Source organism: Artemia franciscana, chromosome 21 (genome assembly GCF_032884065.1).
Source record: "Artemia franciscana chromosome 21, ASM3288406v1, whole genome shotgun sequence".
NCBI classification, from domain to species: Eukaryota; Metazoa; Arthropoda; class Branchiopoda; order Anostraca; family Artemiidae; genus Artemia; species Artemia franciscana.
Window position 1 is genome coordinate 12,232,430 of NC_088883.1, and position 27,038 is coordinate 12,259,467.

Here is a 27,038-nt window from a genome sequence, read left to right on the forward strand (position 1 = left end):
ACCTTAGGGTTTTTAATAATACCGATTCCAATGCTCTACTTTTCCTTTCAACCGGTCGCTTTTTATGGCACTTGGTATTAACCAAGTGACATATAGCCATCGCAAATTCTGTTGGTCTGTCGGTCCCGGTTTTGCTACTTTAGGCACTTCCAGGTAAGTTAGGACGATGAAATTTGGCAGGCGTATCAGGGACCGGAGCAGATTAAATTAGAAATAGTCGTTTTCCCGATTTGACCATCTAGGGAGGGGCGAGTGGCTGACCTGTTAATTCGGAAAAAATAAAAAAAATTAAGTATTTTAACTTACGAACGGTTGTCAGATCTTAATGAAATTTGATGTTTGGAAGAATATCATGTCTCAAAGCTGTTATTTTAAATCCCGACCGGATCTGGTGACATTGAGGGGGAGCTGGGAGGGGGAAACCTAAAATCTTGGAAAACACTTAGAGTGGAGGGATCGGGATGAAACTTGGTGGGAAAAATAAGCACAAATCCTAGATATATGATTGACATAACCGGAACGGATCCGCTCTCTTTGGGGTAGTTGGGGGGGGGGGCGTTATTCTGAAAAGTAGAAAAAATGTGGTATTTTTATCTTACGGACGGGTGATCGGATCTCAATGAAATTTGATATTTGGAAGGATATCGTTTCTCAGAGCTCTTATTTTAAATCCCGACCGGATCTGGTGACATTGGGGGGAGTTGGGAGGGGGAAACCTAAAACTTGGAAAACACATAGAGGGGAGGGATCGGGATGAAACTTAGTGGGGAAAATAAGCACAAGTCCTAGATACATGATTGACATAACCGGTATGGATCCGCTCTCTTTGGGGTAGTTAGGGGGGGCGTTATTCTGAAAAATTAGAAAAAATTAGGTATTTTTAACTTACGAACGGGCGATCGGATCTCAATGAAATTTGATATTTAGAAGGATATTGTATCTCAAAGCTCTTATTTTAAATCCCGACCGGATCTGGTGACATTGGGGGGGGAGTTGGGAGGGGAAACCTAAAATCATGGAAAACGCTTAGATTGGAGGGACCGGGATGAAAGTTGTTGGGAAAAATAAGCAGAAGTCTAAGATACGTGATTTAAATAATTGGAACGGATCCGCTCTATTGGGGAGGGGGTTAATTCTGAAAAACTAGAAAAAATGACGTATTTTTAACTTACGAAGGAGTGATCAGATCTTCATGAAAATTCATATTTAGAAGGACCTCGTAAATCAGATAGCTTATTTTAAATCTCAACCGGATCAAGCGCAATTGGGGGGGGGGGTAGTTGGGGGGACCGGAAATCTTAGAAAATACTTAAAGCGGTGAGATCAGAATGAAACTGGATGGGAAGAATAGAAACCTGTCTAAGATACGTGACTGACATAACCGGAACGGATCTGCTCTCTTTGGTCGAGTTGGGGGGGGTAATTTTGAAAATTGAGGTATTTGTAACTTACGAAAGGGTGACCAGATCTTAATGAAATTTAATATTTAGAAGGATATTGTGCTTTAGAGCTTTAATTTAAATTCCGATCAGATCCTGTGACATTCGGGGGGGGGGGTTTGAGGGGGAAACCGGAATTCTTGGAAAACGTGAAAATTGGGGTATTTTTATCTTACGAATAGGTGATCGGATCTTAATGAAATTTGATATTTAGAAGGAATTCATGTCTCAGAGCTCTTATTTCAAATCCCGACCAGATCTTTTGACTTTGGGGGGAGTTGGAGGGGGAAATCTTGGAAAACACTTGGAGTGGAGGAATCGGGATGAAGCTTGGTGGATAGAATAAGCAAATGTCCTTGATACGTGATTGACAGAACCGTACTGGATTTGCTCTCTTTGGGGGAGTTGGGGGGAGGGGTTCAGTGATTTGGCGAGTTTGGTGCTTCTGGACGTGCTAGGACGATGAAAATTGGTAGGCGTGTCAGGGAGCTGCACAATTTGACTTGATAAAGCCATTTTCCCAGATTCGACCATATCGGGGGCTAAAAGGAGAGGAAAAATTAGAAAAAAATAGGTATTTATAACTTACGAGTGGGTGATCGGATCTTAATGAATTTTGATATTTAGGAGGACATTGTGACTCAGAGCTCTTATTTTAAATCCTGACCGGCATTAAGCCTCTTATTTTCTTTTTTAAATCAATCTATTGATTCATAGAATTTTGTTAGAGCTCATACCATATGATCTCTTGGCTCTTAGCTCTTCTTGCCTCGTCACAAGTGCCATATGAGCTCTTAGCTCTTGTTTTGAGAGGCTTCAAGCTTTTTTAAAACACCCAGAAACTTTTTTTCACCGTAAAATTTTACTATTAAGTTAGCCCCAATGGAATACATATCATTCCTAAATTATCTCTAAAGAAGAAATTTGTCTCTCTAGACGATCTGTTCACTTGACTGGCTGATATCAGTCAGGACTCTGGGTAGTAATTTATTTTACCCATAAGTTTTACTATTCTAGGATACCCAGGGTACTTATTAATGACGACTTTTGACTTTACTTTGAGCAGTTCTGCTTGTAGTTATAATTTGGTTCTCTTCCTTTTTTTCTTTTTTTTAGCAGGAACCCTCTTTAAATTGATATATTCATATTGAACCCTAATCTGGTTAAAACTCCTTTTCAAGTGAACTACATGGTCCATGTGAAACTTGTTTTTTCATCAAAGTTGCTTATATTGCTGTCCTTTTCTTTTCGTTGCACAGGAACCGTTAATCTGGATTAATTTTAATTTATTCTTAAGTTTTTGGATATGTCTTACAAGTTTCACAAGTAGTTTCAAAAACTAAGTAAGTAAAAGCCTAAAAACTTGCAAAGAACAGGAACTAGTCCATCATATCGAATTTGGAATTGCCATGCTTTCCTGATTTAACTTGGAAATTGATGTCTAATATAAAAGTAAAGAAATCAAAATAAATAAATTTAAACTTCATTTCAATTAGCTTCAGCTAATTTCTGCTCGTTTCAAGTTTAAAATTTGCTCGTTACTTTTTATGTAATCTTTTTATTTTATTTTAATGCCTTGTCGGTTGAAACTCCAGCAATGTTTCGATTGGTTCTTTGTCATGTCATTTTCATTCGAATCCATGTTTCAGGCGACCAGGCCTGAAACATAAATTGAAACATAAATGTTTTTGAAACATAAATTGTTTCAAAAGAAAATTTGGAACAATGATGTTATCCGAGGTTGGGCGAGTTGACAAGCTAGAAAAAGACTTTACAAAGTTGGATTTTGAATCTTGTCTATTGCTTTCAAGTCTTGACAAGGTCAAACTTACATTATTTTAACCGATACTAATCGAAATTAACAATCAGTGCTCGTTTTTTAATGAGATTAGAAAGTCCTTGTTTATTATCTGTTTCTCTAGAAATAAAAAAAATTCTTGAAAGTAAACACTAGTATTTATTCATACTTTTTATCTGGACGTTTCATTTCCAGGTCATGAAGTAGCATTATTCTTAACCATTGTTCTATTCTAAGCTTTTTAAATTCGGATGATTAAATAAAGAAAATAAATATCATTGACAGATAGTAAGCCAACTTGAGAAACAAAGAGTGGGAGAGAGGAGTAGATACATATATATTTTATTTCTCTGTTCGAAAATCAGATTTTATTCTGTGTAGAGTTAACCACAAAATAATTTTTGAAGACAGTAGGTTTAATTTAACTAAATAGAGGAAATGACTGTGTGAAAATCTTCATAAATTGAATCTCCACAAATTGGATCTCCATTTAATTGGATTTCTGGAAAGATCATATCAGGGAATTGACTGTCTCGGAGAAACTTATGATCAACTTTTTAACATCCTATTTCCTCTAATAAGTAATCTTAGTTTTCTTGTTATTCGACAACTACCTTTGTTAGTTTTTTTTCTCCTTTTTTCTTTTCCGCAAGATAATATATCGAACGGATGAGATGGTCGTATAAAAATATTATTTGAACAGCATTTTTTCTTTCTTTTGTATCTTTAGTGCCCTTCTTTAATAACAAAAGATATTACATTACAGCGAAGTGATCCTTTCTGCCAGTTTGTGCCTCAAAAACTACAATTTTGGGTCTTGTTTCAAGCTCACCTGTAGCTATGAAAAATTAGGCATCAATATAAATTCAAGCACTACTTTGACCGAACTTACTTAAAACAATGCAGAAAAATAGAAGAGTATATGAGATGAATAGTAAATTATTGAATAATTGTTTCATTCACTTTTCCACTAATTAGAGAGATTGTCGCTCTCTTTAACCACAGACAATCTGTATATGATACAGACGTCCTACTGAGCAACATTTTGGTAACTGATAAGCTTGGTGCTTGGAGTTTTAAATTTCGTTTTAATTATTTATGTGCGGAGAGCCAAGATCAAAACATGCATGAATTAAAAAACGTCCAGAAATTAGGTAAAAAAAAACAAGCTTTTTTAAATGAAAGTAAGGAGCGACATTAAAACTTAAAACGAACAGAAATTACTCCGTATATGAAAGGGGCTGTTCTTCCTCAACGCCCCGCTCTTTACGCTAAAGTTTTTTCCTTTTTTAAAAAGTAGAGCTAAGAGAAAGAGTCAAACTTTAGCGTACAGAGGGAGGCGTTGAGGAAGAAAAGCCCCTTTCATATGCGGAGTAATTTCTGTTCCTTTTAAGTTTTAATGTCGCTCCTTACTTTCAGTTAAAAAAAACTAGTTTTTTTTATATTTAATACAAAAGAAATCTAAGTGAAATAGAAATAACTTGTGAAACAATCATACTATCTTCCTGTGACAACTTATCAGTCTATAATTGTTTAATAAATATGAACCGATCATTTGAATAAACAGATCGTTTCTTAAATGTTGTGACGCTACCTCCCGGAGTCCGGCTAAATCATTACGAATAAATTCAAGGCACGCCTAATACCTGACTCCTTTTTACATTGCAGGATAAGCCAGTTGGACATTTTTATTATTTTTTGTCTGTGTCTTCAACCTCTCGATAAGCTTTTTTTTTAATGCTGTATCTGTCTTTTAAATTTACAGCGATAATTGTAAATTGACAATTGCTGGCTTTGACGGTTGTTACTGCAAAATGCCGGTTTTTGTCAGATGATTTTTTACATGTTTTTTTGCCGAGAGAATTGAATAAATTTTTTTTGACACCATTCATAAGTATAAACAGATGCCTATGGTTTTTTTTTTAATCTAAGATTTCAGCTGAGGTTTATTTCTTGTCTTGTTTCAAGGAAATTTCCCTTTTTTCCACGTGTTATGTGAATTTTTCAATCTTTGAAGGGTCTTGCCCTCTGACCTCCTCTGAGTACTGCTCCTTGTAATTTTGAATATACAGTCCTCTTCATTTTGAAGAGTGTTTTAAGAATTTATAATTTCGTTTTTTTTTCTTACGTGAACTTAAAGTGAGAACAAAAATTCAACATAAGTTTTAGATTTGTATGCCCTGCCAGTTTATTCCTTTTTCTTGACTTCCTATTAAGTGCTTGGTATTCGTATTCTATTGTCAAATGGAAGATTTTGGAATATATAGAAATTTAGAAACATAAAGATACCTGGGTAAATTGTTATGAGCAAAGCGCCTGTCTACTTTCTCATTTCCCTACAATAGAAACACTTCTTTCTCTATTTTCTACTCAGTGGCTTTTCTGGTTTTACCGAATATAGAGCTAAAATTTCTCTTTCTTTTCTCTGCAGATCTTGAATGGAGATGGGAGTCAGGTAAGTTGCGTTGTATTGCACTGATAGACTCAGATTTTTGCTTAAGAAAGTTTATTTTGCTTTATATCCAACTTTTCACTCAGAATTCGCAAGTACCATCAACATTTTACCATTACCCCACAATTTTTGAGCTTTTTTCCCGAAAAATTTGAATTTTATGAATTAAAAAAAAATCGTTCATGAAAGTTTTATAATGAAGGCTTTTTTATCCTTGTTAATTTTTTGCATTCGTTTTTGTTTGCATAACAAGTTTTCTGTTTTTTTTTTTTTGCTATATTACACAGAAATAGCGGGTGCTAGATTTTGGTTACATTTAGAGTTCAGTATAAAAAGCTGCATTAGAAAGCTTTTTGAAGTGTCTTTAAATCCAAATTTCGAAAACATAAAAATTTCACGAAATTAAACTTTAAAAATGTCTGAGCAGAGCAGTATACTGACGGAAAATCTTGTTGTATTTTTGAATTCAGCTTTAAATTTTTTTTTTTTAAAACACAAAATTTAGCTGTAGAGAAAAATTATGTTTTGCTCCTCATTATTATAGGCTGGTCGGCCGTCCAAAATCATGCAAATTTACGCTATAAATTTCTAATATGAAATCCATAAATGAAATCTATTTCATTTTCAGCGTAATTATATACCTTTTTCATGATTTTCGACCTACTTCCACCAAAAGTGATTAATGCTCCTACTGTATTGATTAACCCTTTTGGAGGAAATGCTAGATTCTTCTTTTCAATCTTATCAAAGAATAATAATCAGTTTTGGCCGTTTGTTTCTATTGAACCTAGTAGCCGTGACCTTGTACTGCCACAAACCTTTTTTCTGTAATTACTGTGATTTTGGGCGACTGGACCATTCTGCCCTCCTAAGCCTGTTAGTTTTATGTTGAGAAACAAATTCTGTTTATTAACTCTTCGTAATTAAAGGAACATTTTAGCGCTAACGTAAGCAACCCTTGTGTTCTTTGTAATTTTAGTGTGTGTTCAAGTAACCAATTTCTTTCTAATTAAGACCTATGGAGGGCAGTACTAAATCATGCTTTGCCAACAGCTTTGTGTTCATGTAACCATTACCCCTTGCAAACCGTAGAAACTAATTTGTCTCCCGTCAATCAACTGCCCCATTTCGGGGCACTCAGTAAAGAGCGATGTGGCGTTTACGTGTTTTTGTTTGTTTAGTAAATAGAAAGTACTCACTTTCTTCGAGATTACTTTCAGGTTGCTAGATTTAAAGCCAAAATTCACACTAACATATTTTAAGGTTTATTCCCTAAATTAAATCTGAATGACCATGAGTCAGAAGGGGCGCGGAATTCATCTGTGTTTGAAGTGGGGGGGGGGGTCTATAGTCCAAGGAAGAGTATTTTTAGGTAGAGATATCCAAGCTTAATGTTTAACGAGTGGTGTTAGAGATTAACTCCATTTACTTCTGTGCATTTCTTGAAGCAAACGGGCTACGAAGATTTTTTTGGCCCAAAGAGCTACTTACAAGTTAGTTACTTTCTTCGAAGAAAATGTGATCGGTTAATCTTAGCCGGGCATCTTCCGGTTCGGGCCTTCGTTGTATGAAACTTTTCTCGTAAGTGGCGTGATGAGTCCAATCACAAATGGAGAGTATTTCAGGCTCTTAAAATTTGCAGAATCTGTGCAGGTCGCTAATTAACGATCTCCAGACTATCATACTTCACCCCTGTCTAAACCTTGGATGAAAAAGAATTTTTCGAGATCGGTTTATCCATCGCCAAACTGGTTTTTGAGCGGCGCTCCAATAATGCAATCCAACTCCAACCCCTCCAGATATCCTCCATTAGCGCTACCTCAAAGTCAAAATTGCAATCAGTTAGACCCAGGCTGATATCCGGGCTTCAGGAAGCCATCATGAAACAGCTTGGGACAGGATTATTCCTTACGTGATGTGTAAGCAAGTCTTTGACAACTTGGTAAACAACTTGTAACATAAGTTTTCCTCAATTGTGAAAAAAATAATGTAATGGTGAAGAGGTGATGTTGGGTAACGAGAAGATCGATCAAGTGTGTAACTTCACTTACGTAGGTAATATTATTAGTAAAGACGGTGGGTGCACTGAAGATGCTAAAAGCAGAATAGCCAAGGTCCGGGGTGTTTTCTCCGGGTCAAGTTAGCTGGTCAAGATGTCGGTGGTCAAGTATGTTGAAAAAAGTTTTGAAGGATAGGAAGATAAGTTTGCGAACCAAGATCATAATATTGGATGCTACAGCGATGAGAGTGCTCAAGTATGGTTCTGAACTTGGGCGCTCTGAGGAACTTTGGAGGATTTGTTTGATATTTTCTATAGGAATTGTCTACGGGTTTTTTTGAGTACTCGTCTGCCTGACCTTACCTCAAACAGTAAACTGTGCGGAAAAAAATTAGTTCTATCCTGCTTTCTAGGGCAATAATAAGAGAAAGGTTGAAAGATGGCTAGTACAAGCTCTGTAAATGAAGGATGACATATTGCCAAAGATTGTAATTTTGGGCTAAACGAAGTGCAGGTCTTTTCCAAATGAGATTGGAGAAGATCGTAAGGAAGGATTTAAGGGAAATCGGAACTTCTTGTGAGAGTTTAAAAAGGGAGGCTCTGAATAGATTTAGCTGGAGTGGCAGGCATAGCTGTGCTGGCTACGGACAGCTTGGTCGTGCAGTAAGTTAGTAGTAGTAGTAGTAGTGGTAGTAGTAATCTTGAACCATTGAAACTGTAGTAAAGTGTAAAAAATTTTTGAACTATCACTATAAAATATGAGATACTGGAAACTACTTGGCATTATGTTATGATGGACGGTAATAAAATCACGAGCTAAACAGAGATCTCGTGTGCATTGCCTGTTCGCGAATATCAATGGCCCAAAATAGTGAGCCAAGCGATGTAACCTGACCCGCACGCAAGCCTGGCCCACGGGGCCTGCTCTTTTTCTGAAAAGAGCAAGTTGTTTAAATTAATAATATACAGTCTTTAAACAATTTGAAATTAAATGGAAGGGAATTCCCCCCGACTAGCCCGAGATGAATCTATAAACAGAAATCACCAAAAATTGGGAATTCCCTTGAGAGGTGTTAAAAGCAGAAGCTTTGAACATGGTAGAATGGTAATTTTTCTGCCAGTGTGTTTGCCTCATGTTGCTTAACTCTGTAAATCTGTAGTAGCTTAAAGAGTTAAATTCCTCGTCTTAATTTAAAGAGCTCTATCTTTGTGATGCATTACAGTATTTCCGTATGCTACTAAACTTCAAAGAAAAAAGAATATGACACGTTAGGTTACTTTTACTTTGAGGAGATATGAATGTTAATTTCTATTTTGTTTATAATTTCCAAGCCTCGAGGTCCTTTTTTTTTACTTTCAGAATTAAGAGACGATCTTACTGCTTAATTTCATATAAAACGGCAGAAAGTGGCATAAACTGTGGGGCTAAATGGTTATAACGATTGTTTTACTTTTTTAACGAAAATATCCTTGTTTAAAACATTCTTTTTAATGTTTTCAGTTTTACAACTTAATAAATGAAAAATTAATTAAGATTTAAAGGAATAAATATAAGCATATGTATAGAGGATCTATCAGGAATGTAGGCGGCATGCCGCCGGTTTTCGGCGCGGCTTCGGGGACTAAATGGAATATCTTAAGAGAGGTGTTTAAGGGCTCATTTGAAAGCTATCGCTTATATCTAAGCTGTCTACATAAATTCGTGTTGGTAACATTAAAGTAAAATACATTTCTTTTACAAAAAGTCAAGCTCTTTTTGTAGCTTACCATAAATTGGGATATAGTAGCTACCAAGCCTGATTCAGTGTCAAATGGCGATTCTTTTACGTTTGAAAGTTTGTTTGAGAACGCGTTTTTTTTTATCCGGTCGCTATGGGCTATGGTTTGCTCTTTACTAACTTGCATTTATTGCTTTCACAAATCGATAACTCGTTTTGGAAATTATTGAAGGTTTGGTGTCAAAATAGCCACGGTTTATGAGTCCTTTCCTTATCTTGTAAAAAACTGTCTGGCTCTTGAGTGAATGTCGTGTTTGCTTTTCTTCTGCTTGTTTGATTGTTTCACAGTCCATTTTGTGTGCATTTTGCTTGGGCTCATTTTTTTTCAATAATGACAATACTTTTGCTTGGGGCCTTTCTCGTCTCTCGGGTTGAAATGAGGTTAAACGATTATCGATGTGATCCAATTATAATATTTCTAATGAGAAAATGCAAAGTATCAATATAAAATAAAAATAAAATTATGTTTAGTCAGAATTTGCTTCCTTAATCGTTTGAAATTTTTTTTAAATGTAGTGATACTCAGGTACATGCGTCGGACTATTTTTATGTAAAGGGGTGGTGGTGGGGGAAATCTAAAAAGAAAGCAAAACTAGGTGAATTATATTGAAAATGTAGAAATCTACCATATTTTTATATATGCAGTTGGGAGACCGTGTCCAAACTTCCCCTCACCTTTCGCAGGTATGTTGGCAAATGATACTATAATGAAAAGACAAATCACCAATGCAATAGAACAAACGCAGAAATAAACATACACTATAAAAAAACAAAAAAAAACATATAAACAAAAAAGAAAGACAGAAGGAGAAAGGAAAACTATTTTCCTACTTCAGTAATTAATATAGATCAGTACTTGAATGAGGCCATAACCATACTCAGCCATCCAATTACATAGGTCAAACAGCGTAGCCATACACAATCAACCATATAATATCAACTCCAAATTTTGGATCAGTAAACTGCTTGGCTACAAAATTTAATTCATTTAGTACTAAATTCAAGCCATACCGTGACTGCCTATACGGCTGCATTTGTTGTTTTCATTCAATAAAACATTTCCTATAAGTTTTACCATAAAATTAGGCCAATCGTTTTTTTTTATTTAAAGTGTCAGATATTGAGTAAAATTTTAACCCTTATTCCATGCTTCATTTATATCTATGTAATGCATTAAAAGCAATAAATCAGTTGAAAAAAAATGTTTTACTACGTTTGTAATTCGGATAGATATGCACTTGAATGAGGTTTTGTTCTCATCCACCAATTTAAACAGCCAGGACAAACAGTATGCCCAAACAGAACAAACCAAACAGGAGGACTCATGGAGATACACAGTTGTAATAAACTAAACATTAAGCATAAGAATCTCAAAACAGATCACCCTAAATTAAATAAGTAATTCCTAAGTGGTTGTTGTCACTTAGGACTCATCAGAGAAATACCACTAGCTTTTCTCGATTTCGACGCTATAAGTTCTTGGCCCAGGTGGAGTGGTGCGCCCATCACATTCTAGGTATGATGCTCCTATGATAGGCGAAAGTTATGAAATACAAGTATATTAGCAGGCGTGCACCCACGGGGGGGATAAAGGGGCTCTAGCCCCCTCAAGAAAAAATTACATTCTGTTTTTAAATCTTATTTAATCTGCTTGGTTTTTTCATTCATTCCTTAGTTCCTGCTCAAAGCTTGCATTCAAAGAGCTAAAATAAAGTTAAAGTAAAGCCTTAAAATACCGTGTTTCCTAAGGAATTTTTCAGTTTTCCGTTGGTTGGCCCAGGGACCCCCGGTCACTCCCCCCCATAATTGTTTTCTGAATGCGCCACTGTATATTAGTATAATGTTCAGGTGTAAAAAGTATAGATACAAAAGTAAACAAGATGCTGAGAGTTTTGAAATTTGACAATATGGAAGACTGGTTGAAATAATTTTAGAAGAACGATTTGTGAAGTTGCTGATGGTGTCTTAGGGAAGAACATTAGGACTGCACATAGGCTCATTAGTGAAAAAGCTTTATTTTTAATAGAGAGGAGAAGGGGTGTGTACAAGAATTATCTGAGCGATAGATCATATGAAAACAAAACAGTTTGTGGCAACGAACTGTAGTAAGGACCGACCCGGCTCAATAGTAACCAAAACTAAAAAAAACAGAATTTTTATAAGAATAATTACATCAAAGAATTGCATTTTAATGCTGATTTTAAATATATAAGTTTCATTAAGTTTAGACTTACACATCAAAAGTTGCAAGCCTGAGAAAATTTGCCCTATTTTAGAAAATAGGGAGAAACAAACCTTTAAAGTCATAGAATCTTAACGAAAATCACACCACAGGTTCAGCGTATCAGATAAGCCTTCAGTAAAAGTTTCAAGCTCCTATCACCAAAAATGTGGAATTTTGAATTTTTTGCCACAAGAAAGATCAAGGATGCGTCTTTATTTGTTTGTTTTTTTGTTTTCAAACAGCTCGTGGTAACCAAACTCTAAAACCAAACCAAAACTCTAAAAAACGGAATTTTTATAACAATAGTTACATCAAAAGAATCGCATTTTCATGCTTATTTTAAATATATAAGTTTCATTAAGTTTAGACTTACCCATCAAAAGTTACGAGCCTGCGAAAATTTGCCTTATTTTAGAAAATAGGGGAAAACACCCGCTAAAAGTTATAGAATCTTAACGAGAATCACACCATCAGATTCAGCGTATCAGAGAACCCTATTGGAGAACTTTCAAGCTCCTATCTACAAAAACGTGGAATTTTGTATTTTTTCGCAGAAGGCAGATCACGGATGCGTGTTTATTTTTTATTTTTTTTTTTGTTTTTTTTTCCAGGGGTGATCGTATCGACCCAGTGCTCCTAGAATCTTGCGAGAGGGATCATTCTAACGGAAATGAAAAGTTCTAGTGCCCTTTTTCAGTGACCAAAAAAATTGGAGGGCACCTAGGCCCCTCCCGCGCTAATTATTTTCCCAAAGTCACCGGATCAAAATTCTGAGATAGCCATTCTATTCAGCGCAGTCGAAAAACCTTATAACTATGTCTTTGGGGACGACTTACTCCCCCAGAGTCCCCGTGGGAGGGGCTACAAGTTACAAACTTTGACCAGTGTTTACATATAGTAATGGTTGTTTGTAAGTGTACAGACGTTTTCAGGGGGATTTTTTGGTTCGGGGGGGGGGGGTTGAAAAGAGAGGGATATGTTAGGGGAACTTTCCTTGGAGGAATTTATCATGGGGGAAGAAAATTTCCATGAAGGGAGCGCAGGATTTTCTAGCATTATTTAAAAAAAATAATGAAAAAATAAATATGAAAAGTTTTTTTCTACAGAAAGTGAGGAGCAGCATTAAAATTTCAAACGAGCAGAAATTATTGCGCATATGAGGGGTTTACTTCCTCGTAATACCTCGCTCTTCACGCTAAAATATTTTTAGTGATTTCAACTATTTATTCTACGGCCTTTGTTATTCAAGGGTCATTCTTAAGGAATTGGGACAGAATTTAAGCTTTAGTGTAAAGAGCGAGGTATCGACGAGGGGCTAACTCCCTCATATACGCAATAAAACATACGAATATAGAAGTTTGTTACGTAAGTTAATTCGTAAATTACGTATATTTTTTACTAATGAAAATGTTCGTAAAAAAATTAAAAGTTTTAGTTGCCTTTTTAAGTAATCAAAAAATTGGAGGGCAACTAGGCTTCCTCCCTCTCTCCTTTTTCTCAAAATCTTCCGATTAAAACTATGAGAAAGCCATTTAGCAAAAAAAAATTAATATGCAAATTTCGTTTTAATTATTTATGTGTGGAGAGCCAAGATCAAAACATGCATTAATTAAAAAAACGTCCAGAAATTAAATAAAAAAACAAGTTTTTTTAAATGAAAGTAAGAAGCGGCATTAAAACTTAAAACGAACAAAAATTAATCCGTATATGAAAGGGGCTTTTCCTCCTCAACGGCGCGCTCTTTACGCTTTACGGAAATCGGGGTATTTTATCTTATGAATAGGTGATCGGATCTTAATAAAACTTGATATATATAGAAGGATCTCATGTCTCAGATGCTCCATTTTCGACTCGAATTGGATCCGGGGACATAGGGGGTTGGAGGAGGGAAATAGAAATCTTGGAAAACGTTTAGAGTGGAGAGATCGGGATAAAACTTGATGGGAAGAATAAGCGCAAGTTCTAGATACGTGATTGAAATAATTGGAACGGATCCCTTCTCTTTGGAGGAGCTGGGGGTGTTAATTTAGAAGAATTAGAAAAATTGAGGTATTTTTAACGGGTTACCGGATCTTAATGAAATTTGATATTTAGAAGGAATTCATGTCTCAGAGCTCTTATTTCAAATCTGTTGACATTGGGGGGAATTGGAGGGGGAAATTGGAAATCACTTGGAGTGGAGAAATCGGGATGAAGCTTGGTGGATAGAATAAGCAAATGTCCTTGATACGTGATTGACGTAATCGTACTTGATTTGCTCTCTTTGGGGGAGTTGGGGGGAGGGGTTCAGTGATTTGGCGAGTTTGGTGCTTCTGGACGTGCTAGGACGATGAAAATTGGTAGGCGTGTCAGGGAACTGCACAAATTGACTTGATAAAGTCGTTTTCCCAGATGCGACCATCCGGGGGGCTAAAGGGAGAGGAAAAATTAGAAAAAATGAGGTATTTATAACTTACGAGTGGGTGATCGGATCTTAATGAATTTTCATGTTCAGACGGATATCGTGACTCAGAGCTCTTATTTTAAATCATGACCGGCTTTAAGCCTCTGATTTTCCTTTTAAATCAATCTATTGATTCTTAGAATTTTGTTAGAGCTCATACCATATGAGCTCTTGGCTCTTAGCTCTTCTTGCCTCGTCACAAATGCCATATAAGGTCTTAGCTCTTGTTTTTAACTGAAAGTAAGGAGCGATATCAAACAGTTCGTGATAACGAACTGTAGTAAGGAGCGACCCGACTCAATAGTAACCGAAACTCTAAAAAATGGAATTTTGAAACCAATAGTTACATAAAAAATTGCATTTTAATGCTGATTTTAAATATATAAGTTTCATCAAGATTAGTTTTACCCATCAAAAGTCACGAGCCTGAGAAAATTTGCCTCATTTTAGTAAATAGAGGGAAACACCCTCTAAAAGTCATACAATCTTAACGAAAATCACACCATCAGATTCAGCGTATCAGAGAACCTTATTGTAGAAGTTTCAAGCTCCTATATACAAAAATGTGGAATTTTGCATTTTTGCCAGAAGACAAATCACGGATGCGTGTTTATTTGTTTGTTTGTTTTTTTTCCAGGGGTGATCTTATCGCCCCAGTGGTTCTAGAATGTCGTGAGAGGGCTCATTTTAATGGAAATTAAAAGTTCAAGTGCTCTTTTATAAGTGACCAAAAAATTGGAGGGCACGTAGGCCCCCTCCCACGCTCATTTCCCCCCAAAGTCACCGGATCAAAATTCTGAAATAAACATTTTATTCACCATAGTCGAAAAACCTAATAATTATGTCTTTGGGGACGACTTACTCCCCCGCAGTCCCCGTGGGAGGGGCTGCAAGTTACAAACTTTAACCTGTGTTTTCATATAGTAATGGTTACTGGGAAGTGTACAGACGTTTTCGGGGGGGTATTTTTGGTTTGGGAGGGAGATTTGAGGGTGGGGGGGTTACGTGGGAGGATCTTTCCACGGAGAAACTTGTCACAGGGGAAAAGACTTTCAATGAAGGGGGCGTAGGATTTTCTAGCATTATTTAAAAAAAATGAAAAAATAAATATGAAAAGTTTTTTTCTACTGAAAGTGAGGAGCAGCATTAAAACTTAAAACGAGCAGAAATTTTTACGCATATGAAGGGTTTACCTCCTCGTAATACCTCGCTCTTTACGCTAAAGTATTTTTAGTAATCTCAACTATTTATTCTACTACCTTTGTGATCCAGGGATCATTCTTAAGGAATTGGGACAAAATTTAAGCTTTAGTGTAAAGAGTGAGGTATCGACTAGGGATAAACCCCCTCAAATACGCAATAAAACCATACGAATATAGAAGTTCGTAACGTAAGTTAATTCGTAAGTTACGTATATTTTTTACTAATTAAAACGTTCGTAAAAAAGTTAAAGTTCTAGTTGCCTTTTTAAGTAATCAAAAAATTGGAGGGCAACTAGGCTTCCTCCCTCGCTCCTTTTTTCTCTAAATCTTCCAATTAAAACTATGAGATAGCCATTTATCCAAAAAAAAAAAATAATATGCAAATTTCTTTTTAATTATTTATATGCGGAGAGCCAAGACCAAAACATGTATTAATTCAAAAACGTCCATTAAAATGAAATTAAAATTTTATTTAAAATGAAAGTAAGGAGCGACATTATAAACTTAAAACGAACAGAAATTACTCTGTATATGAAAGGGGCTTTTCCTCCTCAACGCCCCGCTCTTTACGCTAAAGCATCCTTAAAAGAAAACAATGAGACTTTACCCTAAAGCATTATTTAAAAAGAAAACAATGAGAAAATAAATAAAAAAAAGTTTTTTTCAATTGGAAGCAATGAGCAGCATTAAAACTTAAAATGAACAGAAATTATTGCGTATATAAGGGGGATCGTCTCCTCTTCAATACCTCGCTCTTTACGCTAAAGTATTTTTAGTAATTTCAACTATTTATTGTATTGCCTTTGTGATTCAGGGGTATTCTTAAAGAATTGGGACAAAATTGAAGCTTTAGTGTAAAGAACGAGATATTGACTAGGGGGTGAACCTCCTCGTATACGTAATAGAAATATACAAATATAGAAGAACGTTGCGTAAGTTAATTCGTAAGTTACGTATGTTTATTCCTAATAAAAACGTTTGTAAAAAAATAAAAAGTTCTAGTTGCCTTTTTAAGCAACCAAAAATTGAAGGGCAATTATGCCTCCTCCTCTACCCATTTTTTATTAAGATCGTCTGATCAAAACTATGAGAAAGCCATTTAGCCGGGAAAATGTGCAAATTCCGTTTTAATTATTCATGTGCGGTGAGCCAAAATCAAAACATATATTAATTCAAAAACGTTCAGAAATTAAATAAAAAACAAGTTTTTTTAACTGCAAGTAAGGAGCGACATTAAAACTTAAAACGAACAGAAATTGTTCCGTATGTGAAAGGGATTGTCCCCTCCTCAACGCCTCGCTCTTTACGGTAAAGTTTTTTATTGTTTTAAAAAGTAGAGTTGTGAGAAAGAGTCAAACTGAGTCAAAAACTTGTGAAAGAGCCAAAATAGTCTAAAACCTTACAATTTTATTCTAATTGGCTTAAAAACAAGTCAGCTACAAATGTACTAGTATTTCCACCCATAGGGATTGCTATTATTCCTCTATATAAATTATGCTATAGTAAGATGACAAACTCAGTAACTTTTTCTAATGCCTAGTTTTTCTAATGCCTAAGTCAGGGGAATCCTTTGGATTCAAATTAGGTCGGATTGGATCGGATTGGGCTGTTAACCTGCTTTCAGAAGTTACATTTACCGTGGTTTCACTTACCCACTAAGTTTTCTCTTCCCTTGGATTATGATGAAGAAAAGGAAAAGACAACAAGAAACTATTTATTTGACCAAATAACTGATTTTGTCATCTAATTATGACTCTCCTTAACTTGTGGTATTCTCTCTCTTGTCTTGCGTTATTAAAAAATGCGAGCGGCTCTTCGCCTTTTACTGTATTAAATAAAAAAAAAAACAAGTTTTTTTAACTGAAAGTAAGGAACGACATTAAAACTTAAAACGCACAGAAATTACTTCGTATATGAAAGAGGCTGCTTCCTCATCAACGCCCCGCTCTTTACGCTAAAGTTTGACTCTTTCTCTCAATTCTTCTTTTTAAAACAGTAAAAAACTTTAGCGTAAAGAGCGGGGCGTTTATGAGGAAGCAGCCTCTTTCATATACGAAGTAATTTCTGTGCGTTTTAAGTTTTAATGTCGCTCCTTACTTTCAGTTAAAAAAACTTGTTTTTTTATTTAATTTCTGAACGTTTTTGAATCAAATGCATGTTTTGATTTTGGCTCTCCGCAGAGGAATAATCAAAACGAAATTTGCATATTTTTTTTTTTTGGCTCAATGGCTTTCTCATAATTTTGATCGAATGATTTTGAGAAAAAAAGAGCGGGGGACGAAGCCTAGTTGCCCCCCGATTTTTTGGTTAATTAAAAAGGCAACTAGAACTTTTAATTTTTTACGAATCTTTTTATTGGTAAAAGATTTACGTAACTTATAAATTAGCTTACGTAAAGAACTTTTGTATTCTCATGTTTTTATTACATATATGAGGGGATTCGCCCCATCGTCAGTACCTCGCTCTTTACACTAAAGCTTAAATTTTATCCCATTCATTAAGAATGACCCCCTGAATCACAAAAGCCGTAGAATAAGTAGTTGAAATTACTGAAATTACTTTAGCGTAAAGAGCGAGGTATTAGAAGGAGGTGAGCCCCTCATATGGGTAATAATTTTTGTTTGTTTTAAGTTTTACTGCTGTTCCTTACTTCCAGCTGAAAAAGCTTTTTCACTTTTATTTTTTAATTGTTTTTTTTTTTAAATAATGCTAGTAAATCCTGCTCTCCCTTCATGGAAATTTTCTTCTCCCATTACAAATTCTCGAAGGAAAGTTCCCCCAGCATATCCCCCTCTTCTCAACCCCTCCCCCAAACCAAAAAAAATCCTCCTGAAAACGCCTGTATACTTCCCAATAACCATTACTATATGTAAGCACAGGTGAAAGTTTGTAACTTGTTGCCCCTCCCACGGGGACTTTGGGGGAGTAAGTCGTCCCCAAAGACATAGATATAAGGTTTTTCGACTACGCTGAATAAAATGGCTATCTCAGAATTTTAATCCGTTGACTTTGAGAAAATAATTAGCGTAGGAGGGGGCCTAGGTGCCCTCCAATTTTTTTGGTCACTTAAAAAGGGCACTAGAACTTTTCATTTCCGTTAGAATGAGCCCTCTTGCAACATTCTAGGACAACTGGGTCGATACGATCACCCCTGAAAAAAAAAAAAAAAAAAAAACAAATAAACACGCATCCGTGATCTGCCTTCTGGCAAAAAATACAAAATTCCACATTTTTGTAGATAGGAGCTCGAAACTTCTACAGTAGGGTTCTCCGATACGCTGAATCTGATGGTGTGATTTTCTTTAAGATTCTATGACTTTTAGGGGGCGTTTCCCCCTATTTTTTAAAATAACGCAAATTTTTGATGGGTAAGACTAAACTTGATGAAACTTATATATTTAAAACCAGCATTAAAATGCGATTCTTTTGATGTAGCTATTGGTATCAAAATTCCATTTTTTAGAGTTTTGGTTACCATTGAGCCGGGTCGCTCCTTACTACAGTTCGTTACCACGAACTGTTTGATGTGTGCTACTGTGGATTCTATGATATGATTGCCTGCTCTTAATAAAAAAAAAAATCAAAAAAATCATCAGGGTCTTATCTATTGAAACAGTCAAGTTAAAACCTATGAAAGATCTCAAACAAATTGCTTTAAAAATGGTTCTTTCCCTTTCTGACTAAAAACGTGCTGATTTTGAAAATGATATTTGTAGTTCTATCACAAACTCGGGTTTCCCAGGGAATTTGCTTATTAATTGATGTTTGTCCTAGAAAGGCTATCGCGAATCCAAAAGTAGCCCAGGGTTTAACCAAATAGCCCTGCCTCTCGCTAGACCATTTCAGCAGTTTCGATTGACAGTAAAGTGACTGATGTAGGCTATTCTCTAATTGAATTAGATACGTAAAAAGAGTTTAGGTCTCTGAATAGCGTGGTTAACAACACAAACCAAGAAAGGTTTTCATGTATTCAATTCTTTTCGTAAAGTGTCACCGGGAGATGTTGAGGCAGTCATAGAAGAAGGTTTTAAGACTTTCTAATTAAATTTTTTTGTGATTAGCAGATTCTCAATTAGATTGTAGTTGATGTTAATGTGGAAATTATAACTAACATTGAGGTGTTGTTTAATTTCTTACTGGAATCAATTTATCAATTACGCAAGAAAAAAAGATTAAATTTCGAGAAAAACTGTTTTCATAATATAAATTTGTTTAGAGATGATGGGACGCTTCGAATGACAGGTGACGCCCTTTCTTTTGTGCAGAGAAACAAACAAATAGAATACATCGTCCCCTAAGCATCCATTGTTGTCCCCACATAGCCGTCCTCTAAGCACCTATTCTTAACGCTTACTCTAAACTTATTATTTTTAAAGTTGGTCCTTTCCTTCCTCTAGTAGCTATGCTTTGTAGAAGAGTTGGAAATTAACTGAAAGAAAAGGTGTCTGGAGTAAATTACATCAGCCGTGACAGTTTTTAAAATGAAGGACATAAAGAAAGATTTTTATCCCGTCATAATGCTAAATCCTTATTGTTTTTAATAATACTAAAACCAGTTTAATACCGAAACATGGTGAATTAAATAAGAAAAGCGAAACAGAAATTTTTTTGGCTCCGTTGGGGAGGAATCATATGGATATTCATATATATCCATATGATATACCAGCTGACCCGCCCGGTCAGCTGGTTTTGAAAGGGTATTTTGTATTGCTGGGCAGATTTTGGTTCTTCAACGAAAACGTTTTAACAGCTTTAAGCTTTTCGAACATTATGCTTAAAAAGTTAAAATTTTGTTCTTCTAAGGTTATTTTAAACTTATTTTGAACTGGGATTTAAATTGAAATTATTTGAAACACTAATATGGTTTAATTTTAATTCCTTGAAAATTGACTTGTTTAATCGTTGAATTGACCAGTTTAAGTAAACTTCCGTCCACGTTTGTGACCAAATTTATTCCTCTATGTCTCACGATAGGAATCTTTTGACTTTTCTAATATGTGGGATGGAAAAATCTACAACACTGGACTAAGAGAAAAAAGACGCAAACACACAGTGGAACCAACTATTGCTCTTCATCATCAACCATGGAGAAGGGCAATTGTCCGAAGAAAGATAGTGGCTAAAGACAAGGCGGTGAAAATACTTCTCTTCGTACGAGATTCAAGGTCGAGGCCGACATATTCCGGTTCAGGCTCAAAATCCAGAACCAGATGAATTAATTGGTTAGATAGTTAGAATTAATTGGTTACTGTCTGCTTGAAGATATTAAATGAGAAGTTATTTAATATTTTCCAGCCAAAGGCTTGAATTGGAATCAGGATCAGGTAAATCGACAATCAGAAAAAACTAGAATCGAGAAGTCGACCATAAAAGACCCGTGATCCGATAGACCGGATAACCGCATGGAGAAGGCCTAAATCGCACTTTCCGGTTCAATTTGCGGCCCACGGATAGGTAAAATCGTCCTTAGTGAATCAGGTTGTCATAATTTGACAAGTTTGCTATATGACAATTGTAGAACATTGAACTAACAAAGAATAAAGTAATGCTAATAATATCCTCCATTTATTGCACGGCTGGTATCAAACAGTGTATCAAACACTGTATCAAACATGTATCAAACAGTTCGTGGTAACGAACTGTAGTAAGGAGCGACCTGGCTCAATAGTAACTGAAAGTCTTAAAAATGGAATTTTGACATCAATAGCTACATCAAAAGAATCGCATTTTAATGCTGTTTTTAAATGTAATTAAAATAATCATGTTTAGTCTTACCCATCAAAAGTTACGAGCCTGAGAAAATTTGCCCTATTTTAGAAAATAGGGAAAAAAAACCCTAAAAGTCATAGAATCTTAACGAAAATCACACCATCAGATTCAGCGTATCAAAGAACCCTATTGTAGAAGTTTCAAGCTCCTATCTGCAAATGTGGGATTTTGTATTTTTTGCCAGAAGGCAGATCACGGATGAAGTGTTTATTTGTTTGTTTGTTTGTTTGTTTTTTGTTGTTTTTTTCCCAGGGGTGATCGTATTGACCCAGCGGTCCTAGAATGTTGCAAGAGGGATCATTTTAAAATAAATGAAAAGTTCTAGTGCCCTTTTTAAGTGACCAAAAAATTGGAGGGCACCTAGGCCCCCTTCCACGCTAATTATTTTCCCAAAGTCACCAAATCAAAATTCTGAGATAGCCATTTTATTCAGCGTAGTCAAAAACCTTATAACTATGTTTTTGGGGACGTTTTACTCCCCCACAGTCCCCGTGGGAGGGGCCACAAGTTACAAACTTTGACCAGTGCTTACATATAGTAATGGTTATTGGGAAGTGTACAGACGTTTTCAGGGGGATTTTAGGTTGTGGGGGGGTTGATAAGAGGGGGATATGTTACAGGAACTTCCATTGGGGGAATTTATAATGGGGGAGGAAAATTTTCATGAAGGGAGCACAGGATTTTCTAGCATTATAAAAAAAAACAATGAAAAAATAAATACGAAAATGTTTTTTCAACTGAAAGTAAGGAGAAGCATTAAAACTTAAAACGAACAGAAATTATTACGCACATGATGGGCTCACCTCCTCCTAATATCGCGCTCTTTTCGCTAAATTATTTTTAGTAATTTCAACTATTTATTCTTCGGCTTTTGTGATTCATGGGTCTTTCTTAAAAAATTGGGGAAAATTGAAGTTTTAGTGTAAAGAGCGAGGTACTAACATGGGGGTGAACCCCTTCATATACATAATAAAAACATGAGAATACAGAAGTTCGTTATGGAAGCTAATTTGTAAGTTACGTATATCTTTTACTAATAAAAACATTCATAAAAAATTAAAAGTTCTAGTTGCCTTTTTAAGTAACCAAAAAATCGGAGGGCAACTAGGCCTCCTCCCCCGCTCCTTTTTTCTTAAAATCATCCGATAAAAACAATGAGAAAGCCATCTAGCCAAAAAAATAAATATGCAAATTTCGTTTTAATTAATCATCTGCGGAGAGCCAAAATCAAAACATGCATTGATTAAAAAACGTTCAGAAATTAAATAAAAAAAACAAGTTTTTTTAACGGAAAGTAAGGAGCGACATTAAAACTTAAAACGAACAGAAATTACTTCGTATATGAAAGGGGCTGCTTCCTCATTAACGCCCCGCTCTTTACGCTAAAGTTTTTTACTGTTTTAAAAAAGTAGAGTTAAGAGAAAGAGTCAAACTTTAGCGTAAAGAGCGGGGCGTTGATGAGGAAGCAGCCCCTTTCATATACGAAGTAATTTCTGTTCGTTTTAAGTTTTAATGTCGCTCCTTACTTTTCGTTAATTTTTTTTTTTTTTTTTTTTTTTTTTTTTTTTTTATTGCTAGACAGAGCCATTGCAGATAATGTTGGAAGCGTAAAGTTGTGAATGTCTATGGCAGACAGCGCACTCGTTTTGCTTTGGTAGTTCAAAAACCAAAACGAAAAACGTGAGGCTTTTTTGCATAAATGTTAGTAAAGGCCTGTTGCTTAAACGAGTGTCTTTTCTTCTCCTTACAAGTCCATAAAAATATTTAGGTACGAAACCTTCTTTTTCAAATTGTTACCTCAAGACAAAAAGGAGAAATAGCTTCTTTTGGGTAACCCCCTATAAGTTTTAGTAACTATTAAGATCCTCGAAATCGGATTTGGCAAATTGAAACAGTATGATCAGTATGGGAGAGCGGGGTACCCTTTTCAATGACCTACGGACCTATTTACGGCTCTTCAATAACCGCAGTTGATTTTTAAAATAGATCCAATATTCTGCCCCCATTATTTTTATTGATACGGCTCGTCATATTTGTTAATTTATTGCAGCGCTTATTCGTAAATCACTTTTTCCTGGTAACTTTTGATTATGTTAGACAAGTTATAAAATATGTTTCGTTTTGTCCAATAACTTCTATTAGCTGGATAATAACTTCGAGTTTCCTCTGAAATTGACACTGACAATCCATTTATTTTCTGGCAGAATGATAATTTTCCCCCCAAGAGTATTGATACTGTTCGGTGACAGCCAGAGGGCCACTGTCTATTTATCATTTTGTTCTCTTTTGTCTCGCTAAAGACAGAGTCTGCGATCTATTGGTTCCCCTTTAGGGATTTGGTATCTGATGATGGTCTGATAGAGTTGTTTAGTGGAAAATGACCCAAGTGTCAGAGCAGTAAGTTAGGAAGTAGTAATTTCTCGCTTTACTGATAATAAGAAAATAAAAATAAAGGGATCTTATGTGTATATTCTTCTTGTCCTTTACTTTTTTGAAAAGACTTGCACTCAAATTGGTAAATCTCAGGAACGGTTTTTCCCTAACTGGGGTACGAATTGAGTTTTGGAGGGCAATTAACCCCTATAACATTTTGCCCCCTCCTTTGTTTTTTGAAAATATCTTTCATGGTATTTTAGTCAAGAATAAGTTTTTTTTGCATTTTCGCCGAAAAAAAACGAAAATAACAACAGAATTGCTTCTCTAAGTTTGAAAATACGTTTTGCTCCTTCGACATGTTCGTAAATATGCTCCCTTGTTTCCTTGTCTAATAGTGTAGATTCCAAAAAGTACCAAGAATTTTTTGTTAGAAAAAAAAAATAAGTTTTAGGATGTATTTCATGAACTTTGGAATTACTTCAAGTATAGCGACACCAAGATTGAGGGATTCAGTGTCACCGGTTTTACATTTATACATATCATATTCGCCAGTTTTAAGGCAGTGGAGGGGTTCAAGGTAACCACCTGTTGTTTAGGATTGTTAAGAGGCCTTCCTGAATTGTTTTCAGCCAAGTGGCCTAAGTCCCAAGACAGAAAATTGGGAAATATATATTGCTGTCTAAAAAATAGTTCAAGAATAAAAAAAAAGAAACGACGTCTTGTCTTTCTGTCCCATGATTTCTTCTTCAGGAAAGACTAGTTATGGAAAAAAGTCAATTATCAGGACTTAGGTATATTTTCTCTCCAAAAGTGATTTCACGACAAATTTGCAACTATAACTTGCTCAAAAAGAACAAGATACACATAGTATTGGATTATTAATCTTAGATATATCCATCAACCGAGCCACAATTTTGATACCACTTGGGCTTTTTCTTGACAAAGGATTTTAACTTGCTTTAAAAAATAGGAGAATTGTTCCTTCTTCAACAATTTTCAACTAATAACCAACATTTTTCCAACCTAAAAGACTGTGTACACCAAGTTTCAAAAATTAAATTCGGTAGATGGATAGAGAGTCTCAGCTATGGAATGATAATAATTTTGCTATCATTCGTTGATATACTGAAACCGTTTGAGAGCAGAGAAAAAATGAATTAAAAATAAACCGTTTGAGAGCAGAGAAAAAATGAATTAAAAATAAACCGTTTGAGAGCAGAGAAAAAATGAATTAAAAATTACACAGGGAACATAATCCGTAAGTTTTGAATATGCAACGATGGCAAACAATTGTCAGATAGGCTACTACCATTTTGTTCTTCTTTGGCTAAGTAAAGACATGTGGTGTTTCCCTATAAGGAGCTGGCTTATGATAATTGTGGAAAAGTTGCTTAGCTGAGAATAACCTAAGGCTCAAAGTAGAAGTTAGGAAAGATTGGTCTTCTGCTTTGTAGATTTCTTTGTTAAAAGAAAGAGATATTAAAGAAAGGGATTCTCTCTAACTTGTGGATTTATCTAAGAAAGAAAATCACTGGAATATCTTTACCCTTTGGCGACTTAGTTTCTTATAATGGTCTGGTAAAGTTGTTCGGTTGAAAGTGATCTAAGTTGAAGAGTAGAAACAATTTACATGTGTTCTTTGCTAGGAAGTATCAACAATATTTCAAAATAGAAAACAAGGAATCTTGGAACGAATTTCAAGAACACCATGACGACCTAAGGAATGTTGGTGATTTTGAACGATTGCAAAAGAAAGAAGAAAATAGAAAAGAAAAACAAAGACTGTTCAATCCTCATTTCCTCCCGGAACAGTTAAATTAGTATGCTTAAGTATGCAGAGGGAAGGGATGGGGACGTCCCCCAAGATCAAGATTGCTCGAAGCAATTATACCCCTTATGCAATTGGAAAACTATAACATGACTATATATTTGACGATTTACTTTTAATATTTCAAATCCCCTCTCCAAAATTTTTTAGGGGTGCTCTTTTTCAGGAACTATCGTACCGAAGTAACATTCATGAAAACAGGTAGGAATCTCATTAAACAAAAAAACTATTTGAAATTTATGCCCTTTTTAAGAGGCAAAGTAATCACCATAATTAACTACTTTTGTTTTATGTCATTTTTTTTGTTGCATTATGCAAGCTTTGGTCCAAGTTGGGCCAGAATGTTAAGGTGGAAAATTAGATACGCAATAGGTTTAAGGGGTATCCAAAGGTGTGCTCCAACGCGGTGTCGCCTTTTGTTTACACATTGTTATCTGGTCTATAATTTGCTTGTGATAAGACAATTTAAAAAACTGCTGAAACCGAATAAAAAAAAAGAAATTTCACATGAAAGTAAAGAGTGACCTTAAAACTTGAAGATTAAATTTGATGGAGGTTGCCGAAACCCACTCTCAGTCTCTCGGTTCGCTACTACAAGTGTTTTATACGTATTGTTGTTGAAAACATTTAAGCTGACATTTTTATTGGGTGAAGTAAATATACCTACTTGAGTACCTTTGTTTTTAAATCATTGTTTTAAGAAAACATACTCTGTCTTATTATAGATAATTTAATAGTCGCCTTGAGTGATCAGGTGATTCTTAACCTTCATGTAGGAAAAATGGGTAGGATAATGTATTATGTCATGAAACAATGTATTTGTAATTGCGAACAATGATAGAGACGCTATTGTGTACTATGTACTTAGATGGCGGTATGAAGCAATATATATACTTTTTAGATGGCTTGATTTTTTGATTCGGTGACAAATTCAGTCGTTTACTCCCTTGTCGTAGCTATAATTGAAGGATAGTACGGGAAAATGCATAGCCCAACGGCATGGTGTTAATTTTGAGGGGTTGCCCATGAGTTTGATCTCACTACCAGTTTTTGTTCACAAGTAAAAGTTCAAATTCTATTTATTCAATTATCTGTACTAAAGAAGGTACTGTTTTGTCTTTATTTTTCTAGTGTTACACATTTGCCGCAGCCGAGGAGTATCAAAAATAAATATAAGTTCAAGAGTAGGTGGTATAAAAGAAATATTACGCCTTTCGAAAAAACTTTTTTTTAGCAAACATATTAGTTCCCCCCCTCCAATAAAAAACAAATGCGGGGCCTTTTAGATGATTCTATCTTTCTCCAGGGATAGGTTCTTTGAGAGATAATTCAATTAAGATATTTAAATGTTAGTCATTCATTTTGGCATTTGAAATTGCAAGTCCAGTCTCAAAATTGAAAATCTGTTTGGAATTGGGCTTAGACATCGATACTTGGTTTAAAAAATAGTTTTGCCTGAGGGAAGAACTTTTCTATTTTTTTTTTTTCAGGTAACCAATGCGAGTCATTATCGTCAGTTCAAAGAATTTACAAAATCTGACATAACATTCCTGGCTGTAAAGACTGAAAATATAACTTGCCGAGCATCAAATATGATCGGTGATACAGAACGAATTAGCTCTAGAAGTTTTATAATGTCCGTTTATCCCAGGGAGCCAGGTAACATACCTCTCTTAACCTAGACTAGTGTTGTTCTTGCTAGTTATTTTGTGTGTTGTCTCTCTGAAATT

General features: G+C 35.3%; 1 protein-coding gene across 2 annotated transcripts in view; it reads left to right on the forward strand.

The window, feature by feature from the left end:
- Window positions 1-27,038, forward strand: part of LOC136040532 (tyrosine-protein kinase transmembrane receptor Ror2-like) — a 141,896-nt gene that overhangs the window by 36,475 nt on the left and 78,383 nt on the right. Inside the window, exons 5-6 of one of the 2 annotated variants that reach the window (XM_065724715.1) lie at window positions 5,669-5,692; window positions 26,799-26,967. In XM_065724715.1, the coding sequence (XP_065580787.1) occupies window positions 5,669-5,692; window positions 26,799-26,967 (193 nt within the window). The remainder of the gene's footprint in view (window positions 1-5,668; window positions 5,693-26,798; window positions 26,968-27,038) is intronic. The other variant, XM_065724716.1, reaches the window with a different exon arrangement.